Source organism: Cololabis saira, chromosome 21 (assembly GCF_033807715.1).
Source record: "Cololabis saira isolate AMF1-May2022 chromosome 21, fColSai1.1, whole genome shotgun sequence".
NCBI classification, from domain to species: domain Eukaryota; kingdom Metazoa; phylum Chordata; class Actinopteri; order Beloniformes; family Belonidae; genus Cololabis; species Cololabis saira.
In genome coordinates, this window is record NC_084607.1 from 35,814,089 (window position 1) to 35,834,526 (window position 20,438).

Below are 20,438 nucleotides of genomic sequence, written 5' to 3' on the forward strand. Positions count from 1 at the left end.
AATGTTGCGAGAATAAAGTCGTAACATTACGAGAATAAAGTCGTAATATTACGAGAATAAAATCGTAATTTATGAGAATAAAGTCGGAATAGAATAAAGTTGTAATATTATGAGAATAAAATTGTAATATTATGAGAATAAAGTTGTAATATTACGAGAATAAAGTCGTAACATTACGAGAATAAAGTCGTAATATTACGAGAATAAAATCGTAATTTATGAGAATAAAGTCGTAATAGAATAAAGTCGTAATATTATGAGAATAAAATTGTAATATTATGAGAATAAAGTCGTAATTTATGAGAATAAAGTCGTAATATGAGAATAAAGTTGTAATATTATGAGAATATAATTTATGAGAACTCTGAAAAGGAAGAACATCTTCTCCATGTGTTAAAATGAGGAATATTGAGCATCTTGTGAAGTTATATTTATAATATATTTAATATTACGACTTTATTCTCGTAATATTACGACTTTATTCTCAAAATATTACGACTTTATTCTCAAAATATTACGACTTTATTCTCGTAATATTATGACTTTATTCTCAAAATATTACGACTTTATTCTCGTAATTTTACGACTTTATTCTCATATTATTATGACTTTATTCTCGTAATTTCCATTTTTTTTGTCTTAGTTTGGCCCTAATACTCCGTCGTAACATAGCAAAATGAAGCCTGAAAGAAAAAAGATTGAGGGCAACACTAAGTACCCCCATGATACAGCAGTGTGTAGATCCCCCTTCAGCAGCAGTAACTCTCAGTAGATGTTTCCTGTCTGACTTCATCCATGTCTCTTCATTAACTTACCGCTCCACCAGGGTGGCCCACGGCTCAGTACTCGAGCCCCTTCTCTTTGCCACGTACAGCACCTCCCTGGGCCAGTTTATTCATTTACATGCTACACAGATGATGCACAACTTTCATTTGCACCGGGTGACTGTGCTCCTCCTATAATTTCTTGAGCTGCACTTGATTGTCATCTTAGGCCACGTTTACACACGGTATTTACAAAAACGGATATCTCCCCCTCTACGTTTTGAAAAATACCATCATTTACACGAACCCACATAAATAGCTGTTAAGGTGCTATGAGCAGCCAAACCTACAGGGGGCAGTGTAACGAGAAGATAAAGTCATGCTAGCCAATCAGAATCCTGGAAAAAAACATCAACAAATGACACGAGTAACTTCCAGTTACTTCCAAGATGAACGAGAGTCTTTGGTTTGGAGTGACAGAGAAGTGGAGTTACTTTTAAGTGTGACTTTAGAATATAAAACAGGTAAAATACAAGAAAATATCGATGGTGGCCAAACAAATTGTAAACACAGGTCGCACTCATGACGCTGGTGACGTTTCTGTCTCATAATGTGATGTTCTGAAGCCTAGAGGCCAGTCCTAATCCCCCCCCCTACCCCTACTTTTCAGCCCTACCCCTAAATTTTGAATGTTCCCGTGAGGGTAGTGGTGTCCCAATTCCTCTTTGCATGTAGGGCTAGTGGACATAACGAGGGTTAGTGTGTATGAATCTAGCCCTTCACAGCGAGGGATTTCAGATGCTGACTCGCCGACGAGGGCTAGAGAACATTTCCCAGAATGCTTTACGTCATCATTTGCAAACTGAATCAAACAAAAAAACATGGCGGACATTTGTCAAATCAATATTTTGAGTTAGTTTCTGCATAAAAATGCGTTTTGATTACATTTCTAGCGAGAAATATATATTTTACTTTCATAATATTCACTCAGTGAATGTACATAATCACTCGCTTGCCCGTTGTTGCGAAGTCTTTTCAGATCTCGCCAGAATAAAAGCTGATTTATGGTTCCGCATTACACCAACGCAGAGCCTACGGCGTAGGTTACGCGGCAACTCATCTTCTCTTCTCATCCCCCGAAAACATCGGAGCAAATTTCTTAACAGGCATTATTTGGATAAACTGAGCCCAGGTTGGGGATCTTAACGGTTACTTTTACGCCTGAAAAAATATTAAAACTTAATAAAGTGGCATATTAACAGCGCTACAGCTGAAATTAAAACAGCTTTTATCTCTGGGTTTCCTGATATGGTGTGACGTATGTGCAAACGTAACTACGCAGTCGCTTACGTACCTGAACGTAAACCACGCAGTGACGTAGAAAGTGGTGTCCCAATCCCTAGGGAAGATTACAAGGGCCCTACGCCTGTGGCTTCATTTTTAGGGCTAGTGGTAGAAAGTAGGGTGAACATTGGTATTGGCCCTAAATGTCCGTTTCCCTCTGTTTTCAAGCAAACGTGAAGACTAAGTTTTTGCAAATCTCCACTTTGGCCAGAGTTTTCAGAAATGAAATTTTTGGTGACTTTGAGCTTCGTTTTCGTGTAAACGAACAGCCAAAACACATGAAAACACCACCGTTTTTGCTAGGTGGAAATGGGGCCTCTTCTATGTTACTGTAACTTGATCCTCTGTTTTAAAATCCTCTGCTAAATGTAATATAAAGAAATGTAGTTTTCGTTCAGGAATCATCAACCTGTTTCAGGACTGTACTTGATATCAGCTAAACAATCTGTGACTGCAAACCAGCCCCAGGTGATTAACCCGTCCTCCAGCGGGGTTGACAGTGCTGGTGAGGTGTTTCTGCTGAAATGCTGTGTTATGTTTTAGCCCTGGTGTTGGGGCTTTAAACTTCAAAAGTTTGACTTTGGTCTCATCTGTTCATCAGACATTGGTCCTAAGTCTTGTGGTTTGCTCAGAAGCAGTTTTGTGAACCTCAGTTGTGCTTTAGACTAGCAAACAGCCAAAATATCTGGTTTTATGGTTTATGGAGAGGGGGGGGGGGGGGGGGGGGGGTACTTAGTATTGGCTACATCCATCCATCCATCGTCCGCCGCTTATCCGTTCCCGGGTTGTGGGGGCAGCAGCCTCAGCAGAGATGCCCAGACTTCCTTCACCCCAGACACTTCCTCCAGCTCTTCCTCCAGCTCTTCCTCCAGCTCTTCCTCCATCTCTTCCTCCAGCTCTTCCGGGGGGAGTCCGAGGCGTTCCCAGGCCAGCTGAGAGACATAGTCTCTCCAGCGTGTTCTGGGTCTTCCCCGGGGTCTCCCCCTGGAGGGACATGCCTGGAACACCTCCCTAGGGAGGAGGGACATGCCTGGAACTCCTCCCTAGGGAGGAGGGACATGCCTGGAACTCCTCCCTAGGGAGGAGGGACATGCCTGGAACTCCTCCCTAGGGAGGCGTCCAGGAGGATCTGATACAGATGTCCAAGCCACCTCAGCTCAACATCGACCGCATTACTGCGGACGCTGCACCGATCCGTCTGTCAATTTCACGCTCCATCGTTCCCTGACTCATGAACAAGACCCCGAGATACTTGAACTCCTCCACCTGAGGCAGGACTTCTCCACCCACCCGGAGAAGGCACGCCACCCTTTCCCAGTGGAGAACCATGGCCTCGGTCTTGGAGGTGCTGATTCTCATCCCTCCCGCGTCGCACTCGGCCGCAAACCGCCCCAGCACATGCTGAAGGTCCCGGTCCGATGAAGCCAACAGGAAAACGTCATCCGCAAAACGCAGAGACGAAATCCTGAGGTCCCCAAACCGGATCCCCTCCGGCCCCTGGCTACGCCTAGAAATCCTGTCCATAAAAATTATGAACAGGACCGGTGACAAAGGGCAGCCCTGCCGGAGTCCAACATGCACCGGGAACAAGTCTGACTTACTGCCGGCAATGCGAACCAGACTCCTGCTTCGATCATACAGAGACCGGACAGCCCTTAATAGAGGGCACCGGACTCCATACTCACTGACCCCCCACAGAATGGCACGAGGGACACGGTCAAATGCCTTCTCCAGATCCACAAAACACATGTAGACTGGTTGGGCAAATTCCCATGAACCCTCGAGCACCCTGTGGAGGCTATAGAGCTGGTCCAGTGTTCCACGACCGGGACGAAAACCGCATTGTTCCTCCTGAATCCGAGGTTCGACTATCGGCCGTAATCTCCTCTCCAGTACCTTGGCGTAGACTTTCCCGGGGAGGCTGAGAAGTGTGATCCCCCTGTAGTTGGAACACACTCTCCGGTCCCCCTTTTTATTGGCTACATGTTTTTTCTTAAATCACTAAATCTGCCTATTACCACCTGAAAGCATCGCTAGACTTAAGGTGATTCTGTCTATACAAGACATGGAAAAACGTATTCATGCATTCATTTTCAGTAGGTTGGATTATTGCAATGGCATCTTTACAGGCCTTAACAAGAAATCAATCAGGCAGCTGCAGCTGATCCAGAACGCTGTACAGAGTCCTTACAAACACCAGGAAACTGGACCATATTACACCGGTCATGAAATCACTACACTGGCTTCCAGTTAGTCAAAGGATAGAGTTTAAAATCTTCCTGCTGGTCTACAAAGACCTGAATGGTATTGGACCAAAATACATGGTGGATCTGTTAGTTCCTATGAAGCTCCCAGACCCCTGAGCTTCATCTGGATCTGTTAGTTCCTATGAAGCTCCCAGACCCCTGAGGTTCATCTGGATCTGTTAGTTCCTATGAAGCTCCCAGACCCCTGAGGTTCATCTGGATCTGTTATTTCCTATGAAGCTCCCAGACCCCTGAGGTTCATCTGGATCTGTTAGTTCCTATGAAGCTCCCAGACCCCTGAGCTTCATCTGGATCTGGTTTGTTGTGGTTCCAGAACCAGAACCAAGCAAGGTTCAGCAGCGTTCAGTTATTCTGCTCCTCACCGGTGGAACAAACTTCCTGTAGACCTGAGGTCTGCTCCAACTGTAGATCCTTTAAATCAGGATAAAAACATTACTGTTTACTGAAGCTAATCTTAAATTTAATACTTACCTGCTGTACTCTACTGCCGTGCTTTTTAATATTTTACCGCTTTTCTTATCATTTTATAAGATAAGATAAGATAAGATAGTCCTTTATTACTCCCCTAATGGGGAAACTCACGTGTTAGCAGCAGTACATTTAACACACACACACACACACACACACACACACACACACACACACACACACACACACACACACACACACACACACACACACACACACACACACACACACACACACACACACACACACACGCATGCGGGGAAGGGGGTAAAAAGGTAAAAAGTAAAAGATATATATAATTACAAAATATGGACAGTATATACACATTGCAGTGGAGATAAAAAGATAAAAAAATATAGGATAAAAAAATAGTGCAAAGGAAAGAAAAACAGTGCAAAAAAGCAGGTAGAATGAGTGTGAGGTAGACAGGTATTGCATGGATATTGCACATATGGTTATTGCACATATGATTATTGCACATGATATTATTGCCCGTTAGCTACTGAGATCAGCCTGGTTGTAAAGTCTGATGCAGCGGGGAGGAAGGACCTGCGATGCCTCTCAGTGACGCATCGCGGGTGACGAAGCCGGTCACTGATGGAGCTCTCCAGAGCTCTGACAGTCTCATGAAGGGGGTGGGAGACATTATTTCATTATTTTTTCATTATTTCATTGTATTTGTTATTTAAGCATACTCTTAAATTAAATAACTTCGCGCGGTTTTCAAAAATTTAATACTTTTTGAAAACCGCGCGAAGTTATGGATAAGCCTTGAATGTAGGCATTGTGGCGTAGAATTGTCAAATTGGTTTAATTCACCGTACGAATCGGCACAGATTACTTTGTAATACACTCTATTTGTACGTTTTGACCGTATAGAAACGTAATTCTCGTCAGTCGTGTGAAATAAGACCTGGAAACAGGAATGTGGCATAGAATTGTCAAATTGGTTTAATTTACCGTATGAATTGCTACAGATTACTTTTGTAATCCTGTATTTGACCCGGTCTTTGTACGTTTTGACCGTATAGAAACGTAATTCTTACCATTGTAAGAATGAGATGTACCTGCTGTACTCTTACTTTGTAACAACTTGTGCTTTTTATTATTTTACCTCTTTTCTTATCATTTTATTTCATTTTATTTGTTATTTACTGTTTAATTGTGTTTTGCTGCTTTTAATGTTGATGTAAAGCACTTTGAATTACCTTGTGTGGAATTGTGCTATACAAATAAACTTGCTTTGCCTTAAATACATATTGGCACAGTGAAAAAAGTCCCATACTGTTTGAGGTGTACACTAATTGATCAGATTAATTTGTTTTCAGGTCAAGATACAAATAATAGAGGATGCAGATTTATTTGATTATGTTCATTATCCTTATTTAATAGATTGACCGCATAGCAAAGCACTCAGCTTGTGCTGACTGTAGTAAGAAAATGGATTGTTGTCAATGAAGATCCTGGTAATTGCAGCTGAGCAGAGAGGGTGCGGTCTGGTACTCTGGTCCTGGAATGTCTGGCTCGGCTGCTCAACCAGTGCAGCTGCATTCTGGCCGTGACGCTGCATCCTGCACCTGACAACTCAGGTGACTGCAACACTTCAGGGTGACCTCACATTGCATTCATGACAGAAAAGTGTGGCCTGAGTCACAAAGGTTTGACAGCACTCTCATAGCAACAGGTTTTAAACTGTTTCTGTTTCCTGGATGACCAGCGGATCCGCTCATAACCCCCATCTCTGTGAGGAGGAAAAACATGATTTATTAGTTTTAGTTTCTGTTATCCATAAGCATTTATTCTTACACAAGAGTGTATAAAGTTGAAATATGAAAAGGACACAGATAAGTGAAATATTATTTTGTTCTATTCATGAAATATAGCCTCGTTGCTGCTATAGGCCTATGCTGCAGGGGGGACCGACATGATCCACTGGGCGGTCCCTCTCACCCTTCTTCTCCTCTCCTCTTCCCTTCCTCTCTTCTCCATTTCCATTTTTATTTATTATAAGTATCTCATAGCTATCATTTTTGCCCACCGTTCCTGTAGTTTCTTGTGCTGGCCCCCCTTTTTTCTCTTTTGTGCATGTTTGCAGGCCGGAGCCTCGGGAGTTGCGTGCTGGCCTGCGGTCCCATCCCCCCCCCCCCCGTCATCCCGTTGATGCTTCCACCTGCCTGCGGTCCCCCCCCCTCTGGTTATCCCGCTTCCACCTGCCTGCCCCCCAACCCCCCCCCAGTCATCCCGTTACTGCTTCCACCTGCCTTCGGCCCCCCACCCCCCTCTGGTCATCCCGCATCCCGCTGCTGCTTCCACCTGCCTGCGCCCCCCCCTATGTTCATGTTCTGGGTCTCTGGAAAGCGTCTAGAAACAACATCTGTTGTATTAGACGCTATATAAATAAAATTGAATTGAATTGAATTGACAGCTTCATTTGATATCAAAACAGCCTTAAAGCAAAAATATATATTTTTTATACTAAACATATAAACTCAAATAGGGAAACGGAGTACTAAAGTTACTGTACTAAAAGTAAAATCAGTGAAGGAGCAAAAATGACATGAACTGTGCAGCCATATTAATACACACAAAAGTGCAGTGATGTTAACAAAGATGTTGACAAAGAAGATAGAAGCTACCAAACCAAAGATAAATTTGCTCATTCATTTTATTTCCAGAGCCACCTAGGTCCCATTGAGGGTTCTGGAGAGTGTGGAGCCGATCATAGGTGGGTTACACCTGAATACTGAACAAGTTATAAAGGCACGCGTGAGGAGGAAGAGGGTGCTGGTCATGGACTGGTCTGCCTGGTCCTCACATTTCCCCTACAGACGATGTTGGGGAAGTTGGAAATTGACCAACAACAACTGTGAATCTGTGAAACTCTTTAGATGTTGGTGAAAAGGAATAACAATTTTACACAGTTTTAAAAGGTTTTGCTCTCATAACGTTTTAGGGAAAATGTTGCAGGTCTGAAATGTAAAAAAAAAAACCCTGATGTATAAAAAAGAAATGCTTACTACAGTGTCAGTTTGTTCTGACTTGGGGATTTTAGTTTTGGAGTGCTTTTATGGGGAATGGATGAGTATCCATGGCAACAGGACTAGTGTGAAGGGTGAATTTTTACGGTGAAACCTGGAGGGTTAGGAATGGCAAGGAGAAAATGGTGTTGCCTTTGTTCCGCCCGTGATCCACATTCCTGCGGGAGGCGCGACTCTCACAGGTGTGTCGGGTTGTCACTACACTTTTACATCTCACCTGGAGGAGCCGGATCCATCCCTGGAATTACAAGTTTGACACCTGTGGAGCTTTGAAGACAATGTTTCAAGGGGTGGGACTGTGCAGATAATACATCACTGCATTTCTACTGTAATGGAAAAATAACAATGTATTCTACATTTCGGACACATGGTAATACTTTATATGATGCATTTTGATTCCAGACTTGTACTTTGAATAAACTCACTGTCTTGGAAATGCAGTTATCTTATCTTATGCTCTCTGTTTGTTGTTTAACTTTATCTGAATCCAGGAAGGAACCACTGATCACCTGAACATTGTAATTTCTTTCTTGACTGTTTACAGACTTATTGACATTTGGCATTACACCACACCTATAGATTATTATACATTTACTTACACAATATTTGTCTATAAAACACACCTACACCTCGGAGCAAACCATCCGTGTGCAGTTATACTTTGTTGTGATTGTATGCTGATCCCTTGCAAGGTTTTTATTAAATGACATAAAGACCATTTGGTTATTTTGTCAGGCTTTATTTTCAGATTTCCACCACACTACATTCCTAATAATGAGATGAAAACATATGCTTGAATAGTTGGGGAACTGAGCTTTTATCATAGCAGTTTCTGAGTTATTTGATTCACCTGTAATAGAGGGGAGGGCGTGGGCAGCTAAAGGCTGTCCACAACAGAGGCGTTCCACGCTTCAGGTTTTACGCAAAGACATTTCTACAATGAGATATGCATCTACACACACACACACACACACACACACACACACACACACACACACACACACACACACACGGTCCTCATCAACTGCTTTGCATTTTTGAAATATTCCATTTAGAAGCATGCAGCTCCACCTTTCTCTCAAATATGCGGCCGTGTCAGCACTCCAGCAGAGGAACGGTGAGACAACGCCCAGGCGAGGATGCATCTGTCACTGCGGTATGTCAGAAAGCACAACAACTCTTCAGGTGCAGAAAGCCATCTTAGAGAGAGAGACGTTCACACCAGACACTTTACAGATGTGTCGGAGCTGAAGCAGCTCTGGAAAGAGGAATGATCGAGAATTCCTCCAGAGACACTGCAAGAGCATGTTGCAGCGTCTGCTGAGGAAGTTTCAACCAGCCGTCAACTTACTTTTCCTCCAGTATTGGGGAAATTTTAAACTTTTAAATCTGGCTGTATCAAATCAGATCACACTTTATGGCAAATTCATGCCAGGAAACCCCAAGGGGTTCATACAGGACTGTCTCAGAAAATTTGAATATTGTGATAAAGTTCTTTATTTTCTGTAATGAAATTAAAAAAACAAAAATGTCATACATTCTGGATTCATTACAAATCAACTGAAATATTGCAAGCCTTTTATTATTTTAATATAGCTGATCATGGTTTACAGTTTAAGATTAAGATTCCCAGAATATGCTAATTTTTTGAGATAGGATATTTGAGTTTTCTTAAGCTGTAAGCCATGATCAGCAATATTAAAATAATAAAAGGCTTGCAATATTTCAATTGATTTGTAATGAATCCAGAATGTATGACATTTTTGTTTTTGTAATTACATTGCAGAAAATCACAATATTCTAATTTTCTGAGACAGTCCTGTACTTCTCTGGCCACTACAGCCCTGAATGCTTGACTCAGTTTACTGTTATAGTAATTTTCCACCAAACTAATGTCAAATTGGCCCACCATGCAAGCTGAGTGTGTGAAAATGTGCAAGGAAGCCGTGCAGCTAGCAGGAGCTAAAGCTCTCAAACCCCAGCAAATCCCTCCTGAGAGGAAATTGCTGCTCTGTCTGTCGGGACTGCTAAGCCACACAGAGCCCTGCTGGACCCGGTCTGCAGCCACATCCACACTACACATATGCACATACACTCACACACCAGCAACATGTAAAGACATTTGAAATTTCCTGCATTCATCAAAATACAAAACTAACCGTTAGAAAATTGACACCAATAACCCCTTTGAATAACCAGAATTTGCTCATATTCTGGTTTTTAAAAACCCCAATATGAGCCCTGGGTTACTGGGTCATGTAAACGCCAAACGGAATATCCCCATCAAACGGAACAGGAATTTGTTTTCTGCACATGCTCTGTTCACAAGGAATCCTGGTCTTTTGAGTCCAGGAAGTTCTTATAAACACGGAGAAACCAAGACCAGGAGGAGACTAATCACTTCATAAATGTAATGAAGGATATGAACATTTCTGCATTTGTAGACGGTAGAAAGTACCGGGATAGAAGATTTACAAGAAGGAGAGAGAAAAGTTGTGCGAAGCAGCATTTGTTTTGAATTTGGATACAGGAACAAGAAGGGGAAATGACGGTAATTGCATCATGACGTTCTCCGTGCGTCGCTGGTTTGATCCAGATATCCTGAATGATTAATTACCATGTAAACGGAATATTCCCAATGTTTCAGTAACCGGAATATTAGCAATAACCTGAATTTTGACTGCATGTAAACGTAGTCACTGTAAACACCAATAACCCTTTGAATAACCGGAATTTGCTCATATTCCGATTTTTTAAAACCTGAAAATGAGCCCAGGGTTACCTCTTTTCTAACCGAATATTTGGTCATGTAAACGCCTAAAGCCTGAATGATGGTTCTGTGTTAAACCAACGCAGAGCCTACTCCTTGCCGTTCCACAGTTTCACCCCTTCGACACTGATACATCTTGACATTTTATTTGTTCTTGGCCATTTCTGCTCAAAAATGTCAAATTGCAAAGCTTTTAAGTTTTTAGCAGAGGGCTTGACCGTACTGATCCGGCAAAGTTTGAGGTCCTTTATAAGGCTCGCCATGAAATATTAATTGGCTGTAACTCAGCATTACATTATTTGATGTGGTTGAAAACTTATTTGCACGATTGTAGACTGAGCCTGAAGACATCTATGGTGGAATATTCAGGATGGTTGTAGCTCCACCTGTTGGCACCAGGAATTGTCATGTCTTCTACTATGCATCCGTGCTCCAAGCGAGATGGGCTGATGCATCTCAAACCTGGTCACACAGTAGGTAAGACATTGACGATGACTGACAGTGAAAACTATAACTTTTTATCAAAGGGCTTCGCCGTGAGAGCAAGTGAAATTTCAGTGTCTCGCCATGAACATAAAAGTTGTTCTAACTTGCACATACTTTGTCCAATTTGGCCCAAGATCTGTACAATTAATCATGCTTCCATTCTGAACAAGTGGATATATTCCAATCCTGGATGAACTCCATAGCGCCACCTTTTGGTCAGTTATACATTTTTCATCACATTATGTAGTGTAATTTCTGTTTCTTTCATCCAATCTTAATAAAATCTGCACATATTATTGTCATAAGGGTCCTTATTGACTGCGTTGCATATCGTGGTCATAACTTCAACGAAGTTGAAACGGAAGTCTGGATTTCAGGTAAAATAATCATTAAAATTCACTGGTTTGCTTTAGGACCACGGAATTTCAGATTCAGATACCTCTCGACAGGAAGAAAAATCATATACTGTAACCCATGGGTTTTGGAGAAATCTGTCACTGTGTTTTTTCAAAATATGACCTCATATCCAAATAAATCATAACTTTGTCATGCCATGTCCATTTAACTACTCTGCCAGACTTTCGCCAGTTGGCCAGGGAGGCAGACACATGTTTCTTAGCTGGGAAGAAGTGTTTTGCGGCGACGCCCACCTCCGTCCCGGCTGCATCCGTGGATGACTGTGTGCTCCAACCACTCTCTGTCTCTGCCACGGCTGTGGCCAGCCAGGTAAAGCCATCAGGGATGTGTTTTTACCACGCCAAGTTCGGCAGCAAAGCCAAGAAATGCCTACCTCCTTGCAAATTTAGTGCGTAGGGAAACGCACTGGCCGGCACTCGGTAAGAGCTGTGGGTGTCGGCCAACCTGCAGGCTTGCTGTATATCACAGACTCCATCTCCGGTCGCAAGTTCTTGTGTGACACAGGTGCTCAGGGTGCTTCCAGCATCAGTTTTAGATATATGTCAGGCAAAACAAGGCCCCCCTCTAGAGGCTGCTAACGGTACTGCTATCCCTACGTTTGGCACACGCTCCGTGATGTTGTGTTTTGCTGACCAGCGTTTCACCTGGGATTTTGTTCTGGCCAAGGTTTCCACTCCCCTCATACAGTAGGTGCTGACTTTCTTTATGCCAATGGCCTCCTGGTGGATGTGGGGAAACCGCCGTCTCATCAATGTTAAAACGTTTGGCTCGTTGGCATGTAAGTGCAGTGATATGGCCGCAATGAAGCTGTCCAGCGCCGTCTCACCAGCTGACGTTTTCTTCCCCCTACTGTTAGAGTTCTCTGACATCACTACACAATTCAATTCAATTTATTTATTTGTTAACAGGGACTGTACATATTGATGAACACAAGTGTAAATATGCATGGTTATAGCTATAAGCTAATTTCCACCATTCGTCCCCGCGGCAAATCAATGGCAGACACAAAATCGGACACCAGCAAACAAGGTAGAGGGTTATCAACTTTGTAAGAGAATCATATTAGCCCAAATGAAATACAAGTCATGTTTTAACCAAAATTATAAAAAGAAGAAGCAGAGTGGTAGGATGATGGACACACCCGTCCACATTGGCACGACGGTCCGACCAGACGACCTGACCACTGAGCTGCTCCGGCTGAATGGAGGGCAGGAGCGTCGGGGGTCTAACCCCCCCCCCAGCATGGATATGCCCTCCTTAGCCAGCAGGACGCCAGAGAATGTGATTGTTTTTGAGTTGGAGTTCGCCCAGGCACAGCCTCCCACTTTTTGCTTCACCCACACCTGGTCCCCTTTCTTTAGTTCCTCCATGTAGAAACAGGTGTTCAGGCTTGTGTCCCCTCCAGACATCTGCGTTGTGAAAGCACAGGATGACAGCTTAGATTTTTGTTTATTTCAGTTCTTTCAAACCTCAAATCAGAAATGATATGGATGATACTGAAATTTTACTTTAATTTATTTGCAAACAGTTCCAATCTACACATAGTAATGTTTATCACTCATCAACTTCATATAATACAGGACTGTCTCAGAAAATTTGAATATTGTCATAAAGTTCTTTATTTTCTTTAATGCAATTAAAAAAACAAAAATGTCATACATTCTGGATTTATTACAAATCAACTGAAATATTGCAAGCCTTTTATTATTTTAATATTGCTGATTATGGTTTACAGTTTAAGATTAAGATTCCCAGAATATTCCAATTTTTTGAGATAGGATATTTGAGTTTTCTTAAGCTGTAAACCATGATCAGCAATATTAAAATAATAAAAGGCTTGCAATATTTCAGTTGATTTGTAATGAATCCAGAATGTATGACATTTTTGTTTTTTTATTGCATTACAGAAAATCACAATATTCTAATTTTCTGAGACAGTCCTGTATATAAATATTTATCCATTTTTGCATTTCAGGCCTGCATGACTGCTTATGTTAGATCTAAAAGAGGATAGTCACAATGTTAATTGTATTTATTAACTGAAGTAAGAACTTACTGATGAAAGTACAATTTGTCAGGGAGCGGTCTGAGTAGGACCCAGATGCAGGAGACCAGAAGGCAGGAGTTGCAAAAATGATGATATTTTGTTTAAGACAATATCATACCTATCCAATATAAGTCAGTGTGTGAAAATCAAAAATGCATGCTCCAGCTACTTGAGGTGCACAATGGGTGTACCTCAAGGATCTGTGTTAGGCCCACTACTCTTCAGTCTGTACATTAACAACCTCCCACAGTGTTGTGAGGACGTACAGGTACAACTCTATGCTGATGAAACAATCTTGTACACACATGCAATATCAGCTCAACAAGCTGCAACTAAACTAACCAATGCCCTGGTTGGAGTGGCTGAGTGGCTAGACCGATCCTGTCTTACCTTGAATGTAGGCAAAACAAAAGGCATGTTCTTTTCCAAAAGCAAGCTGAACATCCCAGATGTAAACATCTGAGTTAAAGGTATTGTGACATGATTTTTAACATGCTTTTAACACTATTAAAAGTCTTGGCCAACATCCCTCAAATGTGTCTAAAAGAGTGTAACAAGAAAAACTTCACTCTAGTACTATTTTCCTGGCTTTTTATTACAGTGTTTTTTTGCGCCGTGAAAAATGCTTCCTTTCCCCCCTTTCCTGTCAATCATTGCTCCGCTCCTCCTCCAAACCTCCTCCTCCTCCAGCCATACGCTCACAGCGGCGTCGGAGCGAGAGGCGAAACATGCACGGAAAAGCAGGAGGGCGAACCACAGCAAACAATCATAAAAATAAAGGCATGCAAGCAGCACTGTCCCCTTATCTTAAGTCCAGTCAGTGGCCGCGGGTCTTCTTAGCAGTTTTCCTCCGGTGATTAGAACAAAGGAGGCTCTAAACCGCTCTGTGTTAAGCCTCATTTATGGTTCCGCGTTAAATCGACGCAGAGCCTACGCCGTAGGGTTCAGCGTATGGTGCGCGTCGCCGCGTAACCCTACGCCGTAAGCTCTGCGTCGGTGTAACGCGGAACCATAAATCAGCCTTTATGGCGCGCTGGAGAGGAGAGGAGGCAGGGAGCTGGGTGGAGGGGGCGGTGATTTAGCGGATCGTTACGTAACGATCCGCCACCAAACCACATGCGCCGTTTTTGCATAGTTATGCGGAAAATCCCAGAAAGCACACAATACACTGAATGTTAAAAGTTCGTTGTTTTTTGGGTGTAATTGATGTCAAGACACCCAACAAAACACAAAAAATCAAGAAAAATTTGTTTTTCATGTCACAATCCCTTTAAAGGTGGACAGATTGAGATGCTCACTGAATTCAAATATCTTGGTGTGCTGCTCGACTCCAATCTGAGCTTCAAAAAACACTTCAAGAAGATGACAAAAACTATTAAATAGATTGTCTCTATGAACAGAGGCTGCTAAGATATTTCTCCATGCTCTCATTTTCTCACATTTTTCATACTGTATAACCTGCTGGGGGCAGGCTAATAATAATGGCTTGGTTTTATATAGCGCCCTTCAAGGCACCCAGAGCTTTACAGAGATCATTATTCATTCAATCACATCCTCACTGGTGGTGGTAGCTACATTTGTAGCCACAGCTGCCCTGGGGCAGACTGACAGAAGCGTGGCTGCCATATCGCGCCAAACGGCCCCTCCGACCACCACCAACATTCATACACATTCAAACACATTCACACGGGGCAAGGTGGGTAAGGTGTCTTGCCCAAGGACACTACGACAGCAAACTGGGCCGGAGCTGGATTTGAACCGCCAACCTTCCGATCATTGGACGACCCGCTCTACCACCTGAGTTCATCTTTGAACTCATTATAAAGGCGTGGTTAAGGAAGAAGAGGAGCCGGTACTAGACTTGGCTTGGCTGCAGTCAGACAATGAAAAGTCTGTATTATTGTACATCTGTATTATTGCACATCTTAAGAAGTGTTTGCATGAAGAATGAGACAAAATACCACGTGAAAATCTTCATAACTTGGTAAACTCAATGCCAAAACTCATTTTAAGTGATGTGATGTTGTATAGTGATAAATGCTTTGCTGTTACTAGATTTTTATTTCATTTGTTGTGTTGCAGGTCTGAAATGCAATAACAGATGTATTTAATCAAATGACATTGCGTTCTGTTATTTTGGTTAGTTGAGTCCCCACGTACCTGAGCATGACATAACATTCTCTGGTGCCCGTTAGTCATGAAGTACCAGTTGTTGTTGTGGTCCCCACGGCAGAGCTGTGCAGCAAATACGAACTGGTAGACACCAGCGAACGGTGCGGTGAATACACCTGTGTGATTGTCATAAGCAGATCCTTGGTTCACCATCACCTGGTTGAAAATGATCGGGTCAAACAGGACTTCTCTCAGCTGTCCCTGATATGCCGCAAAAAAAAGAACAGCACTCCCTGGAAAACAGGCTCAAAGTCACAATTAAACGTAACCACACTGCATCACTGAGTCTTGTCATTTCCATCCATTCTTTAAATCCACTTACAGTCAGGTGCAACAGTTAATACCTCCTCTTTTTATTTGCTAAAGGTTTTTGTGTAAAGCCAACAAAAATCATATGATTGTTATGGATCTTAGGATTTGGGTGAACAAGTTAAATGAAAAACACACGCATACATTTATTTTCCTTTCGGCTGCTCTTCTCAAGGGTCGTCACCAGTGCTGGAGTTGAGGGGGGATGAGGGGGGATGAGGGGGGATGGCATCCCCCCCCCCCGAAATAAAAACAGTCTAAATCATCCCCCCCGAAATAAAAACAGTCTAAATCATCCCCCCCGAAATAAAAATCATCTGTAAAACTGCCATCCCTCCTTTCCATCCCTTATGTCATCTCATCAATGAATGTGGTTTTACTGCTACGTTTAGAGTCATCACCAGAAAAATAACACCAGAAAAATAACTTATTTGACAATTTTCACCTGTTTCAAGTAAATTTTCACTTGAAATAAGTAGAAAAATCTGCCAGTGGAACAAGATTTATCCCCCCCCCCTCTGGTCATCCCGCTGCTACTTCCACATGACTGTTGTGCTGCTGACGCCCCCCCCCCCACCTCTGGTCATCCCGTTGCTGCTTCCACCTGCCTGCTGTGCTGCTGACGTCCCTGACTCCCCCAGTCTGGCCCTCGGCAGGAGGGCCCCCCCTTATGATCCAGGTCCTGCTCAAGGTTTCTTCCTCCTAAAGAGTTTTTCTTGTCACTGTTTGGCTTAAGGTTTTTCTCCCACTAGGGGAGTTTTTACCTGCCATTGTTTATGTAATAATTGCTCGGGGGTTTATGTTTATGTTTATGTTCTGGGTCTCTGGAAAGCGTCTAGAGACAACATCTGTTGTATTAGACGCTATACAAATAAAATTGAATTGAATTGAATTGAATTCTTATTACAAGCAAAAAAATCTTGTTCCACTGTCAGATTTTTCTTTTTATTTCAAGTGAAAATCTTCTTCTTGAGTCTTGTTTTAAGTGTAATGAGATTTTTTTTTACTAAAATGAGACATTTTAACTAGAAATAGGACAAATATTTGAGTTTTTGCAGTGAGAGCATGGACTATCATCTGTCTGTTGGTGTGGCAGAGGGGATTTAATCTACTGCTGAAACTACCAGGACCTGTTTTGTTTCCCTCACACTTTTCTGATTCATTTGTGCTAAAAAAAAAAGTTTTTTTTTAAATTTTTTTAAAATATTTTTATCCTGATTTTTTCCCATTTTATCACCCAGTGCTCCTACCTGGAAGGATCATGTTATTCCAGTCAGATCCTCCCCACTCCATGTGGTTCCCCGGTTGGCCAGAGGGGGCAGTGTATAGCCCAGGACTGTTGCATGTTTTTGTGAGGGTAGCTATTTTATATTTATATTTTTTAACACACGTTGCACTCGATTTAAAGAGAGGGTGCTAATTTTTGTACATGACTGCATTTCATTGAAGTTATCACACACACACACACACACACACACACACACACACACACACACACACACACACACACACACACACACACACACACACACACACACACACACACACACACACACACACACACACACACACACACATCATACCCTGCTGTCCAGCTGTAGTCCGATGTCCGAGTGTCTGCAGATTTAAAAACAAGGTTATGTTGTTTTCGTTCCGATGGAAGCAAAGGACTGAGTTTGAGATGGACGGCCGGGTCACTCACCAGATCCACAGGGCCTCCTGCAGCGACACGGAGTCCACACAACACTGCTACATAAACTAAACAGCCATGCAACTGCACCAGATAATAACCAAAACTTATGAGCAGAACACAAATGATGAATGACAACAGAACAAGCACATAGTTAACCAGTCAGACATACAGATTCCCTGGGGTGGGTCATCTTTCCTCTGGGACTGAAACAGCACCGACAGTCTGCAGAACCTCAAATAAACTGTGTCTTTGCTCAGCAGGCAAAGTCCACTTAGTGCTGCTCTGTTGAAATATCTGTTTGACAAACTCGTTCCCAGCACGCAGACACACACACACATAGACACGGACACATGCGCACACACATATATACACATACAAACCCAATTTTATTTTTTTTGGGGGGGGGGTGACATCCGCTTCCAATCCAGGACACGAGAACACACATGGAGGCACACGTCGAGCACTGGAAATCTGCAAAAAAAATCTAAAACAGAACAGACACAAAACACAAAACCGGCACGGAACCGGCAGAAGCACGAGCAGCAACCGTCCCAAGTCTCGAGATCCAATCACAATCTGCGCTAAGCTACCGCAATTAACTAACCCCAAAAACTACAGAGCCAGCATGCAGGTGAACAAGCCAGTGTGTATGTCTATGTGTGTGTGTGTGTGTGTGTATATGTATATATCTGTGTGGCTATGTGTGTGTGTGTGTGTGTGTGTGTGTGTGTGTGTGTGTGTGTGTATGTGTATGTATGTGTGGCTATGTGTGTGTATGTATATGTCTGTGTGGTTGTGTCACAAAGACTCCATAGATACCCTTGCTCAGGTTACAACAGAATAAATTTAATTCAGTTTTATTTCTATAGCAGCCATTACAACAAAAGTTGTCTCCAGGATGTTTCCAGAGACCAGAACATGACGCCTGATCAATTATTACATAAACAATGGCAGGTACAAAACCCCCTTTAGGAGGGGAGAAACCTGGACCAGGACCTGGATCATAAGGGGGGTAGAAACCTGGACCAGGACCTGGATCATAAGGTGGTAGAAACCTGGACCAGGACCTGGATCATAAGGGGGGTAAGAGACCTGGACCAGGACCTGGATCATAAGGGGGGACCCTCCTGCTGAAGACCAGCTGGACAGAGCAGGAAAAGAGATACAGGAAAGAGAGGATGAAGAACAGAGAGACAAACAGATATATTGTCAGAGTTAAAGAAGAGCAGATATTGTTATGGTTTTGGTAGTTTCCTGTTTTATTTTGAAGCCTGTGTCTTTGTGTTTCAGTTCTAGTTTGACCTTCCTGTTTCCATTTGCCCTGATTGTCTGCACCTGTGTCTCGTTAACCCTTCTGTATATCTGGTCTTGTCTTTCCCTTGCTCCCTGCTGGTCCGTACTGTTTGTTTCGTCCGTGTTTCCATGTCAGGTATTGTAGTTTTTCCATGTTCAGAGTTTTTGCCGTCCTGCTAAGCAGTGCTTTTTGTTTAGTAGGGGGGGACTGCAGGTCAGTGGATCATGTTGGATCCCCCTGCAGCGTAGCTCTATAGCAGCATATTTAGGATGAAGCTTTTTCAGACCAGCTGCTCTAGTCTGGTCCTGCAGCTGCAGCTACGACTACTGACTCTAACACAGAGTTTACACTAACTAGAGGCTTTACTAAACAGAAACATTTTAAGTTTGGTTTTAAAGGTGAAGGTGGTGTCAGTCTCCTTAACCCAAACTGGAAGTTGGTTCCATAGTATTTGGAGGAAACCAGGCACCGTTCATCTCCTGCTCCAGAGCGCTCTTGACCACAGACTGGGGCGACAGTTCATCTTTCAGCAGGACAACAACCCAAAGCACACAGCCAAGATTTCACAGCAGTGTCTTCAGGACAATCTGTGAACGTCCTTGAGTGGCCCGGCCAGAGCCCAGACTGGAATCTGATTGAACATCTCTGGAGAGATCTGAAAATGGCTGTGCACCGACGCTTCCCATCCAACCTGATGGACCTTGAGAGCTGCAAAGAGGAATGGACAAAACTGCCCAAAGGTCGGTGTGCCAAGCTTGTGGTGTTATATTCAAAAAGACTTGAGGCTGTAATTGCTGCCAAAAAAGTATTGACAAAGTATTGAGCAGAGGCTGTGAATTCTTTTTTTTTTTTTTTTTTACCTTGTCTGCACACATATTAATGATTGATACCATGACGGTAGAAACCAAAGGTGTATATATATGTGCATTATTACTATATTTAATATATATACATATATATACGCATACATATGCATACACATACATAAATATACACATACAAACCCAGTGTTTTTTTTTTGTTTTTTTTGGGGGGGGGGGTGGGGGAGGGGTGACGACATCCACTGCCAATCCAGGAAGCAGGAACACACGGAAACACACGTCAAGCACTGGAAATCTGCAACAAAAAAAACACAAACAAAGCACGAAACCGGCACGGAGCCGACCAAAACAGGAAGGGCAATCGACCCAAATCTTGAGATCTGATCGCAGTCTGAGCTAAGCTACCGCTACCGCTACCTAACCCCAAAAACTACAGAGCCAGCATGCAGGTGAACAAGCCAGTTAGTATGTCTGTCTGTGTGTGTGTGTGTGTGTGTGTGTATATGTATATATCTGTGTGGCTGTGTGTGTGTGTGTGTGTGTGTGTG

The 20,438-nt window shown here is 42.8% G+C and overlaps 1 protein-coding gene across 1 annotated transcript; it reads right to left on the bottom strand.

The window, feature by feature from the left end:
- Positions 1-12,440: 12,440 nt before the first annotated feature.
- On the bottom strand, positions 12,441-18,053 carry LOC133422809 (multimerin-2-like). The gene is made up of 5 exons (XM_061712911.1): positions 17,945-18,053; positions 17,785-17,856; positions 17,666-17,699; positions 15,762-16,006; positions 12,441-12,963 (listed from the first exon to the last, which is right to left on the bottom strand). The coding sequence occupies exons 1-5, from the start codon at positions 17,963-17,965 to the stop codon at positions 12,655-12,657; spliced, it is 681 nt and encodes a 226-aa protein (XP_061568895.1). The 5' UTR covers positions 17,966-18,053; the 3' UTR covers positions 12,441-12,654.
- Between the last annotated feature and the right edge of the window lie 2,385 nt (positions 18,054-20,438).